Here is a 21,135-nt window from a genome sequence, read left to right as displayed (position 1 = left end):
CGTCCGACACCAGCTCCCCGAGTCCTGTCGGCGTACCGGCCGACTCCAGCACCTCGTCTCCGGTTGGCTGTCCGTCCGACGCCAGCTCCCCGTGTCCTGATGGCTGTCCGTCCGACGCCAGCTCCCCGTGTCCTGATGGCTTTCCGACCGACGCCAGCTCCCTGTGTCCTGTCGGCATACCGGCCGACTCCAGCACCTCGTCTCCTGTTGGCTGTCCGTCCGACGCCAGCTCCCCGTGTCCTGTCGGCATACCGGCCGACTCCAGCACCTCGTCTCCTGTTGGCTGTCCGTCCGACGCCAGCTCCCCGTGTCCTGTCGGCTGTCCGTCCGACGCCAGCTCCCCATGTTCTGTTGGCGAACCAACCCACTCAAGTGTCGTTGGACTGCCTTTCTGCCGGGGGTCCTGCCAACCCAATGTCCTGAGCCGTTGGAGGTCCCGCAGACTGCTCTTCTGCCGAGGGTCCTGCCAACCCCATGTCCTGTGCCGTTGGAGGTCCCGCAGACTACTCTTCTGCCGGGGGTCCAGCCAACTCCATGTCTTGTCACGTTGGAGGTCCCGCAGACTACTCTTCTGCCGGGGGTTCTGCCAACCCTATGTCCCGTGCCGTTGGAGGTTCCGCCGACTGCTCTCCTGCCGGGGGTCCTGCCGGGGGTCCTGCCGGCCCTGTGTCCTCTTCCGTGGGGGATCTTGCCGACACCAGCTCCTGCCCGGCCTCCGGAGCTGTCCGGTCTTTGCCCTCAGGCCCGGTCCCCTGAGTTCGGCCGCTGTGGTCTTCACCCCTCCTCGAACTCTGCCTTGCCCCCGGGCCTTCCACCCGAGACCCCCTCCTCGAACTCTGCCTTGCCCCCGGGCCGTCCGCCCGAGTTCCCCTTTTTGAACTCTGCCTTGCCCCCGGGCCGTCCGCCCGAGTTCCCCACCTTGGTCTCTGCCTTGCCCCCGGGCCGTCCGCCCGAGACCCGTCCTCCAGACCCCCTCCACCCACCCTGCTAGACTTTGTTTTTTTGAGGTGGGGGTTATGTCACGATTCTCATGTTATATCACGTTTATAGTTTTGTAGGTTTGGGTGTTTTTGCTGTTTTCCATGTCATGTTTTCCTTTGGGTTATTGTCTGGTCCTTTTCCCTGTGTTTTTCCTCTTGTCATTAGTTTCCCTGGTGTGTCTAATTGTCTGATTATGTTCCCCTGGGCCCCTGTGTTTTCTCCTCCCTCCTCACCTGTGTCTTGTTGTGTGATTAGTCTTGTGTGTATTTAAGTTCTGGGTTTTCTGTCTGTCTTGGTCGGTTCGTCTTGTTCCATGACTAGTTCTGCGGTGAGTGTTCTGTTTTGTCAGTGTGTATATGTATGTATATGTATGTATATATATATATATATATATATATATATATATATATATATATATATATATATATATATATCTCATAGCCTTGAAATAAAGGAATTTTCAGTTTATATCTGCATTGGGGTCCTGCTTGTTTCACAAACCGTGACGGTATCTATCTACAGATAAATATTAAGCCTGACAAAGTAGTTGACGTCTAATATATTGCTTTCCATCAATGTTAACTGTTGAAGCACTTATTTTAACTGATATTATACACATTAATTATACTGCTAGTGGGGTGCACGCGTCTCAAACAAGCCTAGTTTGTTTACAAAATTGCGGCGCAACTTGGTGGACGGTACCTCGGAAAGAAATCTCTGCGTGAGAAATACAAGGTGTGGCGTGTGAGCGTGTGAATGGAGTGAAATGCGTGTGTCTCACGCCAAATGCGTGAGACTTGAGAGCTCTGCTAAAGTCTGCTTTAAGGGTTGTTTATATTTCACATCATTAATCAGAATCTGCAAAGTAACTAAATAAATGTAGTGGAGTAAAAATACCAGGTTAACCTCTGAATTGTAGTAGAGTAGAATTACAAAGTAACAATGAGCTGTCATGTGGGTATATATTAATGCTGCCTATTATGGATATAAGCGATTTTCCCCCATTTAGTAATTACATGTTTTAAATGTGTACACACCAATGTGTTTCCTATCACCTAAACCCCCAGGGCTGTACACAGTTTAATACTATCAACTTCTAATTTTGGGAAAACCGCCTTTTAAAACTACAATTCCCAGTAGAGACGTGGCATATAGAACATGTTGCGAAACACAATATCCAGCATGTGTAGTTCTCGGGGGGCGTTCGAGTCCAGTTTTGAATAGTCTGCCTCGGTTTCGTTCCATTTCAAAGAGCTTGACGCTCGGCGTAACCTTGGCGCACTGCCACTCCAACATCACGGGGTTTGTCAACGGGACTGTAGTCCCAAACGATAGCTGGGGATTATGGGTAATGTAGTGTCTTCGGCCATCCTAAATCTCGAAATGTCCCGTCTGTTTCCGGTGACTTTATTTACGGCTAAAAAGCATGCTAAAAAGCCCAAGATTATAGAATTAAACGAATAAATAAAAACAAGGATAATTGTGTGTTGAGTAAATAACAGTGTGTTATTTAGAAAAGAATAATAAATTAGAAGGAAAAAGATTTTTAAAAAATACAGATTTCAGTATTTTGAGGCTCTAAACCCATTTCGGCAAAAAAAAAAGTACGACATTATACGATTTAAAATAAAAACGAATAAATAAAAAGATAAAACACTGGCATGTAATTTACGTTAGAATAAATAGAATGGTTATGAATAATAGATGATAGTACAAATCTACGTCACTTTACAGCCCCAGCCACTTTTGGGGAAACCAACGCTGTCATTTGAACGGCGATCAAGCCTGAAGCCACAGAGATCTTCTGTTCTATTTCGTGTATGGCTTCGCCCTCGAAGGCTATCGCTATTGGGTAATCCCCCTGCGCCCCCGCGCAGCACTGAAACACTTGTAGTCCACGCCCACCCGCAAGGTGGGCCCTGCCCTCGGGCCTCCTTCCAGTATAAATAGGAAGGAGGCCCGGCAAAATTTGAGTCATGAGCAACAACTGCGTCCGTGATTGTCCCTCATGTAAGACGGGTTATATCATGAGCTATGACCTACACGCGATATGCGAATCCTGCCTGGGGCCGGAGCACCCAGACGCGGCTCTCAGCCAGCAGGTCGCTTGTTCGCATTGTGCCCGTCTCCCATCAGCCGACAGGAAGCGAAGAGCGGACGCTCGAGGTGCTGCGGCTGAGGAGGACGATTGGCCCGTCCAGATGTCTCTGGAGCCGAGTGCTGGACGACTCCTACCCCGTCTCCCTCCATGGCTCGCCATGCGGCTCTCCCCTCCCCCCTCTCCCCCGGACGGGGGAAACGGTGTCGGAGCGAGGTACGGATGTGGTGGCCTGGCACACGGTCCCCTTCTCCGTTGCCACGGCGCTGTCGGCGTTGGGTGGCATCATGCTGGAGCTGCCGGAGATCATCGGGAAGGCGGCAGCCTGCAGAGGTCTCCCCGTTCCCCCAGGACGGGAGAGGGTGGCTCTGGACGACATGGCCGGAGTTTTTTCCCGGGTTCAGACGGGCAGGAGTGACCCGATCTGGCCGCGCTTCCCCGCCATTAGGAGGTACCAGGAGGGGGCGGCGGAGCCAGGAAGGTCTTGCTGAACCCCCGTTTTTAGCTATGGTGGAGTCCATGAAGGCGGCAGCGGAGCAGGCAGATGATATCCGCCAGCACGTTGGCTGGCTCCAGCCGGCGGCGAAGCCTCAGCGTCACCAGCGGCAGCAGCAGCGGCCAATCCGGCCACAGCGACAGGCAGAGAGACGCTCACAGCAACCGCAGCCGAGGCGTCAGACAGGGAGTGAGGTACTCCCGTTCGTCGTCTGCTCCACGAGAGCCGCTGAAGAAACAGAGCCGGCCTTGATGGTTTGGGGGGGGGGGAGTGTAGGGTGACCACCTGCTAAGAAGCCCAAGGGGGGACAAGGGGTATGTTTCTGAGGGACAATGTGGGACACTGCCCGGCGCGGAAGTGGTTTACCTATTTCTAGCACATACCATCTTACATAGTACATTAATAGTGCCCTATTCCACTAGACATGTGTAATATCTGATGTATGTCCATCAATAGGCCACCAATGTGTATTTCTTTCTAAATAAAGATTCATAACATTTTGAACAATGAATTGGCAAATGCTATTTAACTTAAGCAATTTATTCACTTCAAGCAACATTCATGAGAAGGTTCCAAATGTTTTTTCAGTATAGACACAGGAGTGCGAACCCATCAACATCACAAGGTGACAACAATGCAAAAAGTTGCCAACATAAAATCCTATGCAGAACAATGACATTTTCACCTAAAAGGCAACTGTAACCTAAAAATGGTAAATTTGCAACCCTGTAAACAGTCCACCAATGTTCAAAATCAATCAAACTACATCTTAGAGAAATGGGATATTAACTAGTTTTCTTCAGGTTTCTTCTTGAACTTGTATTTCTTGTTGGAGCGTACAGCATTGAGGAGAGCCTTCTCTTTCACTACATAAGAGTAGAAGTCCTTGCAACTGAATGTGAAGTTGCTCTTCACCTGGATTTCTGACTTGATGAGGTTTACCGAACATCTGTTCCTTGTGTCTGTCCAGCATCCTGTCATCAGTGAAAAGACCCTCTCCACTGAAGCATTGGTGATTGGTACACTCAAGAGGAAAGAAGCTAATGCTGTCATGTTTGGTGTGTGTGTGTGCTTGAGTAAGGTGGCCCACTTCTCAACGACTGAAGCTTCTGACTGCACAATGGCCTGTTGGTGTGGCAGAACAACACAATACTCATCATATAGTGCATCCATGTCCAATTGCTTGCTTAGCTGCAGGACTTCTACAGCTTCACAGAGATGGGTGAAGTTGAATGGGCTCTTCTGTAGTGCCAGGCTAGCCACTTTCTTCTGGTAGTTGGAGTCTGAGAAGTCATAGCGCTGCTCCAGGTAAGTGAGAGAGGACTGGTAGAAGTTGCACATATCCTCTCTGAGCACAGCTGCCTGCCTGTCTGGAAACTCCTGGAAGAGTACACCCGTCTGGGCCCCAAAGAAACCATCACTCTGTCGTTGCTGTAGCTTGGTTTTTAGGGTGAACATCATATCGTAGAGCTCACAGACAGTCCCATCTTCTCGCTCCAGCACCAGCACAGTGTCGTGGAAAATCTTCAGCGCATTGCTGAGGAAGGACAGGTAAACCTAAAAGAAGTAAGATGAGTCAATGATCACTCTTTGCATTATCATAATTTCTCTTATCCCTGTTGAATGCAATTCAAAATAATTACCTGTAATTCAAGGGGGTTGCCCTCACCATCCTGGTCATCCCTGAACAGCCGCCATAGTGACTTTGGGCACTGTTCCTCTCCCAATGAGAGAAAATAGGCCTTGATAGGAGCCCAGCAGTCATGAAGCCTCTTCACTGCAGGCCACAGGCTCAGCCATCTTGTGGGCACATGTCTAAGCAGGGACTGGTACTCTATCTCCACAAAGGTGTGAACTGACTTAAGTTCCTCAACGCGTTTGGCAGATGAGGAGAAGTGGCTAAAGGTCTTGTTGACAACATTTTCTATGTCGATATTTAGCCGATCTCCTGCGTGTTTTGCACTGTTGTGAACGATGTGGGCCACACAGTTTGCCTTCAAAATAGAACTGTTGTTCTCTTTCAGTTTCTGGAAGACAGAGTTGTATCTCCCATAATTCACACTAGCATTGTCAGCACTATACGCAGATATCATGTCTAGTCCCAGTCCGTTTTCCTCCAGCGTGGTGACTATCTGGTTGTGGATCGCGTAAGATGTTTCATCACTGTCATCATAGAAATCAATGACCTTCGTCTGTACTCCCAAGTCTGGCGTCCAGTAACGCACTGACAGTGGGAAGAGCTTGGTGGTCCCATGATTGGAGGCATCTGAAGCCACTGAGAAGAATGGCGTGTGGGCTGTGGAGACACACACAGATGGGGTGAACTTGAGAGAGATTCTCTAAAAACAGATTATTACAAAAATACAAGACACTACTTTACTGTTTTGATCATTATTGATTTTATATAAATATAATCTATACAATTATTTAGGCCTACATCTTTTCAAAAATCATAGTTGCTTTTTTTTGTGAAATCATATAAGGTACACAGAGCCTGGTTTCACAAAGGCACGGAAGAGCCTTTAGCCTTTATGTTTGCGTTGGCTACTGATGCTATTTAATTTCATTGAAGTGAAGGAAACGTTGACTTTTAACATAGTAGAAGAATATCAATATGATTAGACATCAGTTAGCTAACGTCAGATAAATAGCTAACACAATATTACATCCATGAACATAACTTTAAATGTACCTTTAGTTGTTGCCTCTCGTTGCTCATGTAGTGGTCTTTTGAGGACTTTGAAACAATCTTCGACAGAGGCAGGGGCAAGCACATCAGTGACAATAGCTTCTGCCTTCGTCCGACCACAGGCCATCCTCTTGGCAATGTCCGAGTCCGGATAAATCGTTGGGGCTAGCTTTATGCCACAATCTCCTGCTCGATATGATGTAGCGTGTTGGACAGTGTGATACACACTCGTCACCTCTGCAGCAGTGACTTTGTCAGCTAGACAGTCGTTTTTGGGTCGGAGGAAAGCATCCATAGATTTCGATGTCTCTTTTTGTTGGACATTTTTCTTGTGTGTGTCAGTCAGTCTGTGTCGTTTGACATCGTATTCGCCTCCATGTCCGATTGAGAAGGACGTTTTGCAAATGTCACAGAAAACCCTCTCACTATCCCCCTCAACAGCCTTCAGCCACACATATTCCCTCTCCCACTCTTTCCTGTACCCACACCTTCTCTTTTTACTTACTGGTGCTTCAGACGCCATTTTCTATAGACAAGTTCACGCGACAAAACCACGGGTAGCGCGGCATAACCCTACACAAATGCACTTCATTTCCGCCGGAAGTCTTTTGCACAGCGTCTGTCGCCGCGCGTGCGGCCGTTTGCTGTCATGACGACAACGCAAAATTTGACAACCTAGTCAGCAGTTATACTGGGGGGTGGGTGTGGCAACTGTAGCGTGCTGAACTAGTCTCAAGTAATGCTAGTTTGGCTGCCAAGAGCTCAAGAAGCTAGAGCGAGCAATTCTTTTTTGAGCAAGCATTGATTATGCGTGACATGGTCTCAATTTGCGGGACGCATGAATTGGGGTTCAAACGCTGTGCGTGCACGCGCTACGCGGGACGGGTGGTCACCCTAGGGGAGTGTGAGGGAAATAAAAAAGAAAGCTTATTTCCAAACCTTTTGTCTCAGTCATCAGTTTCAAATGTGTTTCACATCTTCCCCACTCTGGGTGAACCAGCTGCCTATGACCTATCGGTTAATAGCCAGCAGGGTTTGTTACAAAAGCCTGCGAGTTTTAATCTATCGGTTAATAAACTGCAGAGCGCGGTAATTACGCCAGCTGCCTCCAATCTGTTGATTAGTAGGCACCAGGGTTCGCTGTAGAGGCATGGTAGTTATAACTTTTCGGTTATTAAACCACAGACCTCGCGGCATTCCTCTGTCCGAGATACGCCACCTACACACGGTGTGATATATTTATTTTAATGTCACCTTATATATTTGTGTGTGTTAAATTTGAAGGGACAAAGTACATTTTTCCTCTCAGATATAGAGTTTTTTTAAATATATGCTCTTCAAACAAATGTCCCATTTTTAGTATAACCGGACTTCTGCCTTGAGGGAAAAGATTACCCTTAAGTATTCTTCAGAAAGTCCTGTTGCAATTTCCAGATATCGAAAGAGGCTCATTGAGTCTCTCTGTTAATTATCAATAGACTGTGCAATTAACAGGGGAATTCCCAGATACATTCTCAGATAATGTAGTTAAAGTCTTGTTAAAGTTAATGATTAGTTTCCTTTAGACCCATAAAGAGGCCTTGGGTATTAGGCCACACAGTTTGCTTTTGTTTCTATTGCCATATGTGTGCGTGAAAGATGCTTTAGGGCTGTTGCAGCAGCTAGAAGGGGATTGCTGCTCAAATTATAACTGTGTTTTATTTGATTTCTCTGTTTATTCTTTCATGTGTGGGTACTAAATTGCTACAAACATTGTGGAGAAATTAGCTTAAACATGTTTTATTACTCTGTATGAACAGAGAGCAGTTCTGCATTCCAGTAGATTAGAAGAGCTGGGGGAGGAGACATTCTCCATTAGATACAGCATGTGAAAATATCAGGGAAGTCTATATATCTTGAAATATATGTGTGTGTTTAATTACTTTGTATCAATAATAGCAATATGTGTAACAAGAAGATGGAAATATGCAAAGTGAAACCTTTTATCTGAAATAAAGATTCTGCAGGGAATATTCTTAAGGAACAATAGCTCAAGTGTCTGGAAAGGCTGCAGGCCAAATTAGTGTACGGTACTTTTTCACTGCTTGAGAGCAGAGCGAATGTTTTCCTCTCGTTATTATTATTTGATATTAAGGTAACTCACATGTGTTATTTGTATAATCCAACTATAACAAACTATATCTTAAACCTATCTTTATAAATGCCAAAAGTATGTGAAATTGCACGGAGGGGTTTGTTATCTCAAATTTAAGGGTCGCCTCTGGCTCTCGCTGATTGGCTGTCTTTTCCAATGGAGGACCTCTCGGGGAGGAGCAGCCTAACTCCTCCTGGTTTTTTTTTAGATGTAAGCCTATGTTTTCTTTAGACCGGTCTCTTTTTCTTCAGGTTGACCAGAGAGTAGGACAGGAGAAAGAGCAGGAAGTACTTCCTCTCTAATTGTATTGTTACCTGTTATCATTAAAGCAGATTATTGTTTAATTTGTATCCTGGTGTTTCTTAATCCCTTCTTTTATGATTTTATCCAGCTCACTAAAACGACACGCGGAGCCGAGGTTGGTTTTAAACATCCTCTATCTCCATCAACGGTCACAATAAGCCCATGAGCGCCATGGTAACGCCTCATGTGGACGTCACTTTACACACCTCCACTCATCCTCTGAGCGTGTACGCACCCTCGTGATGAGAGTCGGAGTGAAACACAGCGTGTGGAGGCCTCCTCACAGCCCTTTCGCTCTAGGTCCACCTTGGGTTGCCTCACGGGCAGCGGCGGCGAGGGCTCTGGCGTGGCTCGTCGTCATGACGACCACAACACATCTCGAGCATGTGCGCCCGCTCTCAGAGTGTTTCTCGGAGTTGCAGCGCGTGTGTCTGATGGACAGATGGATGAGCAGGCTGATCAGCAGAGGATACACCCTGCAGTTCGCCTCCCCCCCCCCACAGTTCAACGGGATACAGGAGACACGCCTATCATCCCGAGAACAGTCTCTTGTGCTCAAAGCAGAGCTACGGGAACTCCTGTTGAAAGAGGCTATTTCCAGGGTTCCCCAAGGGGAAGAAAATCAGGGGTATTACTCCCGCTATTTTCTTAACCCGAAAAAGACGGGGGGAATGAGACCCATCCTCGATCTGTCAGCTTTCAACGAGGCAATAATGAAAACGGCCTTTTCACATGCTGACGGTCAAAAGGGTGCTAGAGAGTGTCCACCAGGGAGACTGGTTCACCTCTATAGACCTAAAGGATGCATACTTCCACGTACCCATCATCCCACAACACAGGAAATTCCTGCGGTTTTCATTCCAGGGAATATCGTACCAGTACAACCGTCTGCCGTTCGGTTATTCCCTGGCTCCGCGCACTTTTTCAAAGTGTGTAGAGACGGCATTGCAGCCGCTACACAGAGGAGGGATGAGAGTACTGTTTTACCTAGACGACCTGCTGCTGATGGCTCGCTCCAGGGAGGAAGTGGCTTTACAGACGGTACAGCTCATATCGCATCTGTCAAAGCTGGGTTTCGTGATAAACTGGAAAAAGAGCTGCCCTCTTCCCTCCCAAAGAAAATTGATCTCCGTACGGAGAGTGATTCCGCATTTTGCCCCGTTGCTGCAGAATCAGCATGTATTGATTTGCACAGACAACAGAGCCTACATCAACCGCCAGGGCGGTATACGCTCAGCGCAGCTTCTGAACACAGCCAGACGGCTGTTGATCTGGGCGCGCGCACACTTGCTCTCCATCAGAGCAATGTATGTGCCCGGCGAATTGAACAAAGGGGCAGACCTCATGTCCAGAGGAGGTCCCCGTCAGGAGGATTGGAGACTACATCCCGAGCTAATCGCCCAGGTTTGGAGCCGGTTCGGGAGGGCGGAGGTGGATCTGTTCGCAGCACGCGGGAATGCGCAATGCGCCCTCTGGTTCTCCCTGTCAGCGCGGGACCACCCCCCTTTGGGGGTGGACGCGTTCGCACATCGTCCAGGGCCCAGGGGACTGCTGTACGCTTTCCCACCAGTCCCGCTGATTCCTCGGTTCCTGGACCGAGTGCAGGAGGAGCGGCTGTCAGTGATCCTAATTGCCCCGGAGCGCACGGGCGCTTCCTGGTTTCCATGCCTACAGCGTACGCTGTCAGGCAGGCCGTGGGAAATTCCGTGGCGTGGGGACGCTCTCTCGCAGGTGGAGGGAGCGATCTACAGTCACACAGTGATAGGCCAGCACTTATGGGCATGGCCCCTGAACGGGAACACTTAGAGAGGTTGGGTCTCTCTCAAGATGTTGTAGGCACCATTCAGGGAGCCAGGGCCGTGTCTACCCGAGCGTCCTACACAGCCAAGTGGGCAGGGTTCCAGCGTTGGTGTGTAGAAAGAAGCCTGGACCCCATTACGTGCCCCCTGCCTCACGTGCTGTCATTCCTCCAGCTGTTGTTGGACAGGAATTTGGCTTTCAGCACAATCAAGGTATATGCGGCTGCCATATCATCTTGTCACGTGGGTTTCGGAGCCGGGACGTTGTTCAGTCACCCCCTGACGAAACGTTTTCTGCAAGGAGTGCGAAGACTCAGACCGGTATCACGCGCACTGGCGCCTCAGTGGGATTTGGCTTTGGTGTTACGAGCACTAAGCAAAGCCCCATTTGAACCTTTAGAGCAGGTTCCCCTTAAAATGTTATCAGCCAAAGTAGTACTGCTTTTAGCTCTAACATCAGCAAAAATGGTGAGTGATTTATCCTCTCTCTCTGTGGCCCCGTCATGCCTCCGGATCCAAGGAGATGGCAGTTCGGCTGTGCTACGTCCTAACCCAGCCTTTATGCCAAAGGTCATCACAAGCTCCTTTAGGTCAAGAGTGATCACCCTGGATGGGTTTTTCCCGCCACCTCATAGATCGGAGGAAGAAGCCACATCTCATCTCCTCTGTCCGGTGCGCGCGCTGTCCTGCTATGTGGCGCGCACGGCGGCCTGGCGCCGTTCTCAGCGCCTGTTTGTGCATTATAGAGAGCGCTCGATCGGGCAACCTCTGTCTGCACAACGGCTGTCACACTGGCTGTGTGAAGCTGTGTCACAGGCATACAGTATGTCTCCTCTGGGGTGGAGTCCCCGGAGAATATCAAGGCGCACTCCACCAGAGGAATTTCCTCCTCCACGGCTTTGCACGGAGGAATGTCAGTGGAAGATATTTGCACGGCTGCATCTTGGTCTTCCCCCTGTTCATTTATTCATTTTTATTTGAGGGATGTCTCCCATTCCTCTCTGACGCACCCTGTACTGGGTGTCCTGTCGGAGTGAGTGACGTCAGGGATCCAGCCGTGTGCCTCTCTCCGGCCTCTCGGCACGCGGAGGGCGGCCCCGTTATCCCTCTTATAGGAGGGATGTTCCTTTTTCCTCTGACACACTTTGTACGGAGTGCCTGGTCAGAGGGAGTGACGTCAGGGATCCAGCTGGGCGCTCTCCTACCTGTCTGATACGCAGAGAGCTGCTGTTCCCCCTCTATGATAGCTGGGCAAGGTGGGACCTTCGTCTCTACTTTCTCACAGCGGCCGCTATGTATTGTTCCTAGCCTTCACCCCGTCGGGAAGATAGGCATGTTTTGCTATGTTCCAGGAACGGTGACGGGCCATTACGCATGGCACAACAGGCAGGGGGTGTTATTGAGCGGGTGTGTCTGTGCTTCGAGTGCCGGGCGGACCCAGTGGGGCGCAGACTACATCATGCTTCGCCCTTAACCCAATAACGATAGCCTTAGAGGGCGAAGCTATACGAAATAGAACTGAGGTTACCTACTGTAACCCCAGCTTCTATGAGTAAATGGCGCAGCCCTCTAAGTGCGGGGCCCCACTGGCTCTACGAATAGCTGAAGAAAAGTTATTTTGTATGGGAGCAGATTGCCGGACCTCCTTTCTATTTATACCGGAAGGAGGCCCGAGGGCGGGGCCCACCTTGCGGGTGGGCATGGACTACAAGTGTTTCAGTGCTGCGCGGGGGCACAGGGGGATTACCCAATAGCGATAGCCTTAGAGGGCTGCGCCATTTACTCATAGAAGCTGGGGTTACAGTAGGTAACCTCAGTTACTGTCCTTTCTTCTTAGAGGAAGTACAGAAACACGTAACTCTGGATTTGTTTTAATGTTTGAGGCGCAATAAACGACACAGCAGCTTTTTGGCATGATAAAACTCTTATTTTCTGCCTCGCTCATGAGAGTAACAGCTGGCAAAATTACAGCCTTGCCTACTGATTTTAATTTAACCATATATATCGAGCCCGATTATTGATTTCAAAGGTGTGCTCTAAACGTAACGTTGGAGAAAATATGTTTCTAGAAGATATGTAGAAAATAAATGTATTTCAGATACGTTCATAACAAACGTAACGTGAGACAAAATACGTTTCTTGCTAAACGTAATTGAGAATGCAGGTTTGCCGGTGACTATACTGTTATGGCCGCTTGCTCCACGGCGTTAGCAGTGCTCCCTCCCTCTCCCGGTCGTCAGCATGAAGCAGTTGTAGGCCTACCCGCTGATCTGTCTGCACTTGATGAACCGCCTTCACAGCCAAAACTGAAGAAGTTCCCCTACACTGTTAATGATGGAAAAGCAAGGTGCTTCTCATCGAGGTGGTATGAAGATTTTTCCTGGGTGGAATACAGCGCAAGTAGGGACGCGGTTTTCTGTAAAAATGTGCAGACATTTCCCCAGCCCAGGAGCTGAAGGTGCATTTAAGAGGGATGGATTTGTAGACTGGAAGCACCTGCGTAACTTGTTGGAGAGACATAAAAAAAGCGAGGACCACTGCAAGTCCATGAGCAGGTTTGAATGCTACAACCTATTGTTGCTGTTAGAGCAATAAAAGAGTTACCTAACTATTGTAAATAACCCAATTTGTGTTCTGTGAAACTGAAAAGGATATTACATTGTTTTTGTTACTTTCGTTGTAGTTGTATATGTCTTAAATGTGATTTAAAGGGGACCTATCGTGCAAAATGCACTTTGTGATGTCTTTTATACATAAATATGTGTCCCCGGTGCGTCGGGGAACTCCCGCAGCATCAGAAAATAAAACCTTCTCTCTTTTCCTCCGTAACCAAATCTTTTAAAAACAGGGGTACAACGAGCGGATACAGATTTTCTGCCGATCTGACGTCAAAATCGGCAGCGGACCCACAGAAAATTGCTATCAGAAACAATGCCTGATGTGTTTTGGACATAATCTCGTCTTTGTTTACATTAGCAAGCCTCGCTAACACTCAGAGCTAACCTGTACTGAAGAGCACATGTGTTTAAAAAGCAGGAAATAAAAAAAGGAACTCACCTTGTGATAAACCTGCAAGAGAAAAAGCATTTGAGCTCCATACTATTTCAGAAATAATCTTTGATGTGGTTTAAACAGGATGGCGTTTTATCACAACCAAATTTAACTTTATTTCCGGTAGAATTCTGATCAGGCATTAGCTCCGCTTCCTCTTTTTTTTTTTTTAAGCTAAGGACCCAAAATCCGCGTTTCTCTAACAGGGCTGCAAAAGAGGGGTATGAGCAGTATGAGGCATGGCTACAATGGGTGATCTGTTTGGTATTTTAAGCCAAAAACTTCACAGACATGTTTTGTATAGGTATGGCCCTACAATATATGTTTCCAATATGGCATAATAGGTCCACTTTAAATTAACTTACTGTTTTATGTAGATGCCTTTTATTTTGAAGGCGAGTTTACGCAGTTGACAGGAAGTTGTTTTTTCTATGGAAACAACGTTACAGAGAAAAGGAGCCTGAGAAAAGTAATATCTACATATGAAGATGGAGAACGTAAAGGATAAAGTTTATGTTTAAGTTTAGCACCCCCCGAAGAGGCACAAGGTTGGTTTTAACTATAATATAAAAATGTGGGTTGTTTGTATAGGCTATTGTGGTGACCACCTATTTATACACTGGGTTCATAATTCATACATGGAACTACAGTTGGGGGTATTGTTCCCACACGGACATGTTATGTGTTTTACTATATGTTGTGTGCCCTCCTCTCTTCCCTCTCTTCTTCCCGGACTGCAACCGGATAACATGACCTTAATTACTCTCTAATAAAGTACCCTTTTGCACCTTCCTTGCACCGCCTCTGACTCCCTATCTTTCGGCACTACACAATGCTGTTTTGTAGCTTTGCTGTCTGTTTACAGTTAACATTTGGTTGTATGCTAAAGTGATTCTAATACGGATGGAGCCTAAATGTATTTGTTATTTTTGTGTCTTTAGCTCTTACTTTGATATTGGAGATTTCAATACATTCATATCATCAGTCAAGTCTTCGACCATTATTTGGAGGGAAATGCTACAACGATGCTTGGGAATGGGCATTATTATACATTATTAATATAGGCCAGGCCTACCTTAAAGTCATTTTTCCCCCTGGAAAAAGCTGGCCCCCCTATTGTATACAGGCACGCCCTAAAGTACATTTCTGCCTACGCCACTGGTGCACAGAGCAGCTTTTCCCCAGGTGTGTCCGATTCCGGGGATCGAGAAGCACTTTTGTTTTTACCACAGTTCTTTGGAGGACAAATCACTTCATAAGCTAAATGACAAGATAAAGGGACCCAAAAAAAAACCTCTCTAACTGTCAGAAGTTTACATCAGTCATAATGTAGATTTATGATGCTAAATGGTAGCCATACTCATTTGGACTCAATTAAATGTAAACAAGTAAGCCTGTATAAAGTGAACACAATACACATTGAAGATATAAAGCTGATGTTTCTTTGGTATTTTAATACATATTCAGCAGGATGAGGAGAAGTGAAAATACCAAGGACTAAATAACATGACCACCAGTTTTCCAATTTAGTGTATTTCTGAAACAACAGCTATTAGGCTAATATGCATAATATGAGACATTATGTGCTTTACCTTATTCTAACAAAAGCGTCAGAGAGGATGCAAACCCCCCCACCTCTCCCTCTCACAGTATTAGCTCGTGGTATGTTCCGTATTTACTCCCAGCGTGACCCCTCCCTCAGCAGCGTGCATCCCGAGCTGCAGGTGAGCAGAGCGGCTGCAGCTGCTCCTCACAGCCGGCTGGATCACCGCGGAGCAGGATCACACACAGGACCCGGAGCTGCATCAAATCCGGGGAGCGCGAGCCGAACTGCGGGTGCTGATGATGTGAAGAGGCTGCCGACTGGTTTGTTCCCTTTCTTTTGGTTCTAGAAAAGTCGTTAAACCTAGTTGTTACCTCCCTTCAAGCCAGGATTATATATGAAATGAACCCATAAAAACAATTTGGAATCATTATTAATTTCATTTCACTCAACAGGTTTATGTTCTTACTTCCTTAAACTTCACCGAGGCTGTAACAATTAATTATTGACAGCATCATGTCATTTACTAATTATTTTAGATTGATTGATCGTTCAAGCATTCAGAACATAGCGACGTCATCTTCATCAAAAGTCCTGCAAATAAATATGTTGCAACACAGAATAATAATTAATGACTTAAATGATTATAAGGATTATTTATTCCTTTTCCAAATGTTGCAGATCAAAAATTGTATTCGTCCGATAAAGAAAACAGTGATGTGGAGATTTAGAATACTATATTTGTGTAAATGAATTACAATATGAAATACTGCATGAGTTTGTGTATAATAATCTTAGTGTAATCTCGCATTGACTACTACAATCAACTGTAACGCTATATGTTTTAAGACAGAGACCCTTACACATGTAAGGTGTTATGCAGATGTTAGGATTGCCTTAAGGTGAAACTAATTGAAAACACTTAAGATGTTGTGAGCAAATGCAAGAAGCAATTAGCTTGTATTATTAATGGGAGTATGGTGGAGGTGTATTCATTACTAACCTCTATGGATTAGGTTGCACTTGTGTAAACAAATACTAAGCAGTTAATGTGTGCAGGTGATAGTACTACATGTTTTTTCACACACACAAGACTGCATTAAATCCAGATAGTACATACAAATAATAAATGTGACAGTAGAGGTTAAGAAGCAGACAATAAAAACAGACAATAACATAAAACAAAGCAACAACCTATTAGAGAATATCTTAACAAAAGATAAATGACCACAAGAAGCAGAACAAATATGCAACGAACCAACCATAAGACACAAATCAAATAAAAACAGAGAAATGAAAAACAATATGGGGAATAAGAAGATACAAAATGAAATATGAATGTCAGGATGAAGTAAATATCAATTTGAGTTGCATGTAATGCCTTTATAACATGTTCTTACTGTTCTTGGTGTCTTTTTAAGTCAATAAGGCTTCACTTCTTGTGACTGTCAAACATAGTAGGAACTTTGCTTGGTGCCAACATTGAACGAAGATTGATTTAAATGTTTCCTCTTCTTTGTTTCCTGTTTCTGTCATCTCTTCAGTTTATATTGGAGGCTTGTGACCATGACATGTTTCCACCCAGCGAGACAGTAACCTGAGCGCCCTTCCGGCGGGAACAACAGGATGCGTCTCACTGCCTCACAGCTTATAGGGAAGACCAGTGTTAGAGGCAACTGCTGGAACCGGGCCACTGCAGCCTTGATGCTCTCCCTGTGTCTTGGCTTTCCTCCCTCTGTGGCCATGTGCCCACCCTACTGCCTTTGTGCCAGTGATATTATTTCCTGCAGCGGGCGCAATCTGTCTGTGCTACCCTCTGATCTCCCAAGCTATGCCACACGGTTGGACCTGAGCCACAATGCCCTCACCGCCCTGCCTGTGGACTGGACTTCCGGACCGTTTGACCGGCTTGGTACACTGATTCTCAGCCGAAACTCCATTAGCCAAATTGAGGGAAATGCCTTCACTGTGGCGCCGTATCTCATCCACCTGGACATCTCTTCCAACCAACTAACAGTGCTGAACTCGTCCATCTTCTCGGGGTTGAAGGAACTGAAAGAGCTGCTGCTGTTTGGCAACCAGATCTCCCAGATTAATCCCGGGGTCTTCAGTGATCTTTACAGCCTGCAGAGGCTCTACCTCTCCGGGAACAGACTGCACGCTTTCCCCTTGGGGCTTTATTGGGAACCTGGGGGGCCTCGTAATCTGACCTTTGTTGATCTTTCAAAGAACATGCTTTCCAAGGTTCCCGTCCAGAGATTGCTGTCTCTACCCCTGCAAGGTGGAAATTATTTGCAGGAAAATCCTTTGGTCTGTGACTGTGCTTTACTTGCTTTGCTGGAGTACTGGATGTGGAGACAGTATCGCCCCCTGATAGTCTTCCGCGGTGAATACCCATGTAGAGACGATTCAGGACCTGAATGTAGCCAGCAAGTAGTTTCAGATATGCCAGTTGAGGCAAACACGTACCAAGTAGATCCTGGTAAATGGCTAAGTGTGCCATGTCCAGGGTTGACTTCTCCAACACAGGACGTGTTCTGGGTCACCCCAAAGACTGTGCTGAAATCATCAACCAACGATACCAGTGCTCGCCTAATAGTCTCCCCGAATGGCACCCTTGAAATCCAAGAAGCCCTGATGGAGGATTCTGGTGTGTATGTGTGCGTGGCAGCTCGAGGGCGTCACTTTGGCCCCAAAGAGTCTCCTGAGGTGAATGTTGTGGTTGGAAACCAAAGCACGGCCTCCACAAGCGGGTTAACGCGCCGTAAAGGGGCCGAGCATTTCAATACTGCATTCACAACCCTGGCTTCCTGCGTAGTCAGCATCATTCTGGTGCTGCTCTACCTCTACCTCACTCCCTGTCGATGCCAGGAAAACCGGGGTGGGGCATCGGGAGGGTGCGGAGGACGAGCATTTGTCCTCTGTGCAGACCCCGGAGAGGTAGAATCAGGACAGCGGCGGTCAAACGGAAAGAGAGTGGCTTTCTTAGAGCCTCAGTTAGAGGACTCTGATGTTGATGGTCTAAAAACAACAGCCATTCATTTGGGTCATGTTACCACTGAGGGAATTCTCAAGAATGGAAGTAGGACAGTGGGACAGACCCTCACAGACCCTACTCAAATGGCATAGCACAAACACATTCCTGTAGTGTTGTCTAAACCCTGGATGTTTGTTGCAGATGAGAAAATCCATTTGATGTGATTTAATGTAATGTTGTTCTTGCAAAGTAGTTACGTGGGGTTTAAGTCTGAAGCAGGAAGTGCACTCCTTTCAATAACTTCTTAACTGTTAGTGCTGTCTGTTTTTGACATTACGTGTTCTTATGTAAATGTCACTGTTACCACAGGAAATTGTAATTGCAAAGGTCATGTACACATGGGTAGTGTTTTTAATTGGACTGAGAGGAATATTCTCACCTGTTTTAATGAGCTGCTCGAGGCATTGATGGTCATTGCACATTGTATGCTTTGTGAACACTGCCACCACAGTGACCCTTGTTATTTTTCACCGCCTCTCTCGTAATGTGGATCATTATCCAAAACACGTCACTAACACGTGTGACATTACATGAATTTTGATGTCCTGCAGATCATGCTGTGTCTGCTTCACGTCTTCTTTGAATTATGTAAATCAAGTATAACCCTATGAAAGTTCCTTTATTAAAAGCAATGAAATGCTTCAAAGCCTGCCGTGATGCTTTTGGGTGGAAACCTACAAAACATGAACTATGTCAAAAGGAATGCAAACTTGTTTTTAGTCAAACACAAATGCATTTAATTCATTCAAAATTGCGCAATTCTCTTAAAGAGGAGGTTTGGGGAGAAACACAGTATAGGCACACGATTAAAAAATGAACCTAAAAATGAGCATGATATGTCTTCTTAAATGTTGTGCTGCCGGTTCATTGCTAATCAACCAGAATTATAAAATTGAATTTCGGACTCACCAGGTAGCTGGAAACAAGAATCGAAATGAACAGCAATGTCAATTCAAGTCTGCTTGATGTGTTTGCTCACACATCCAGTATTTTACCTTATCAGGTGATAATATATCAGTGTTGTTATTAAACGTTTGTCTCACTGTACCCCAACTGGCTAAAAAATCTATCAATAATACTCTTATAAAATAGCATTTGGATGATGCATTCTCGCTAAACTCATAATCCTCAGAGCTCACTGTGAACTAGGGCAGAAATGAATAGTTACATTTTTTTCTTTTTTTGACATTTCACCTTTCAAAAACATCTTGAAAGGGTCATTCTAAAACTCAAATTATTTAAATGATTCAATACTACTCAAGTAAAAGTCCCCTCACACTCTTGTTTGTTTTGGATTATCTGTAGTGACCCAATTTTTGAAATGCCCCATTCCATTGTGATACCATACATTTTATTCTATTGACTTCCATTGCATTGTGGAGCAGGCAAATGAAAAGCATCGGTATGGCTGTATCGAGCATCATATCAAAAATGTTAAAGTTGTACAAGCTGCTGTCCTCAGTTGGGACGAGAGAGCTCTGATCTGGAACAATGCGTCCTAGTTTGCATAAACACTTGATCACTCATCCTGATCTTATTCATCCTGTCAGAAATATAGTTCCTTGCTAACCTTCCACCTTGTTGCACTGACACACAGCTTTACTAATGGCAGATACTCAGAAGAACTGACCCTTATGGGATCAAACGAGGGGGGTTTGGGCTCAGGGATCAGCCCATATTAGTGTCACAGAAATCAGAGGGATTTCGCACAGCCACATTCGTCCTCAATTATTTTATATGTGTGTGGAATAATGTCTAAGAAGAGCCTTGTTCCCTTTGACGCACATGTCCTATCTTAAATGTCTGTATACACTTCTGTTATGTTTCAATATGAGTGTGTCTTTTATCCTATTGTGAAGGGAATGTAACAGCAATGCTCTTATCTGACTTGTGCTCTATTTATTTCCATCACATTTCTCTCTAGAGATCTGGTCAAAGCTGTTTTTCAGTATTACTCTGAGCTCAAATGAAAAGAGGCCGTTTCGGTGAAAAATGAAAAGTAGTGTTGCATCAGAAGGATTTGAGCATGACAAATAACCTCTGAGTGAGTCAACAAATCGCATTTCAAAAATCCTCTTACAAGCCTTTTGGATGGCTAGTGTAAAATAAAAAGAAGCAAAACCCTTTTAGAACCTTATTTTTCTTATGCATTTCTCAGGGGGGGGGAAGGTTTGGTGATTCTTGTTTGGGGACTGATGGTCAACTGGCATGTGATCGACTTCTTATCTTATATACATCATTTACGGGTGATGATATGGAGCTCTAGCGTACGAGTCAGGAACTGTAATTTCAGCTTCCTCTCTGATTCATCAGCCACGTCCATCACCTGTGTCCAAGCGGAGATTTTGTGTTGCTGCTGCTCAGACACACGTCCATTGATTACAAGTACGTTTTGTCAATCACTTTTATTTAAATGAACCCTCTGTCCTGACTGTAAGGGTAGTGAGGAGGACACAGAAAGCCTTTAGAGGCATGGTGTTGAATAGAGACCTCAGCTAGTGACAGATCCCACTGGGACTAATTTAATCCCGCACCTCTCACCGTGACGTAGGTGCTTTCACAAGTCCAGATGGACATTTAGATTGTTGCAGGTGTTGTCTCTCCACTAGAGAAACTACTGCTTTTCCCATTGCAGCTAGTGGTCACTTCAGTTAACAATATCAAGCTAATGGCTGTAAAAAATGTAGAACCCTAATCCCGATTTAATTTCTGGCACCTAGGTTTTTTTTTAATTTTGAAGGGGCATTCTACAAATATAAAAAAAAATAGAAGCTTAAATACAACACATTTATGACAGAAAGACCAGAGCTGGTATAAAAATCCTACAGTCATATAAACGTGGAAGACCTGTTTATGTAGAATACAGCAGTTTGACATTAATATCCGTTTTTCCCTTAAAGGTAACAGACATCTTGGTTTGAGGAACAAAAAACGACATGTTTTTTATAAAGGGTTATTTAAATCCAAATATGTTTGCACTGTACTATTGCAGTTTTTGTATTAT

At 45.7% G+C, this 21,135-nt stretch overlaps 2 protein-coding genes across 2 annotated transcripts; one reads left to right on the top strand and one right to left on the bottom strand.

Annotated features, from left to right (window-relative positions):
• Positions 1-1,285: 1,285 nt before the first annotated feature.
• Positions 1,286-20,255, top strand: LOC307023239 (amphoterin-induced protein 2-like). Its single transcript, XM_079656374.1, has 3 exons — positions 1,286-1,309; positions 15,257-15,417; positions 16,639-20,255. Exon 3 carries the CDS (start codon positions 16,721-16,723, stop codon positions 18,221-18,223), a length of 1,503 nt encoding a protein of 500 aa, XP_079512500.1. The 5' UTR covers positions 1,286-1,309; positions 15,257-15,417; positions 16,639-16,720; the 3' UTR covers positions 18,224-20,255.
• Positions 3,854-5,690, bottom strand: LOC307020986 (uncharacterized protein). The gene is made up of 2 exons (XM_079652679.1): positions 5,219-5,690; positions 3,854-5,132 (listed from the first exon to the last, which is right to left on the bottom strand). Exons 1-2 carry the CDS (start codon positions 5,666-5,668, stop codon positions 4,365-4,367), a joined length of 1,218 nt encoding a protein of 405 aa, XP_079508805.1. The 5' UTR covers positions 5,669-5,690; the 3' UTR covers positions 3,854-4,364.
• Positions 20,256-21,135: the final 880 nt, after the last annotated feature.

The sequence above is a fragment of the Notothenia rossii genome, assembly GCF_949606895.1.
Source record: "Notothenia rossii genome assembly, chromosome: 10".
Classification (NCBI taxonomy): Eukaryota; Metazoa; Chordata; class Actinopteri; order Perciformes; family Nototheniidae; genus Notothenia; species Notothenia rossii.
Note: the sequence above shows the minus strand (reverse complement) of the source record. Positions and strands in the feature narration are given on the sequence as shown.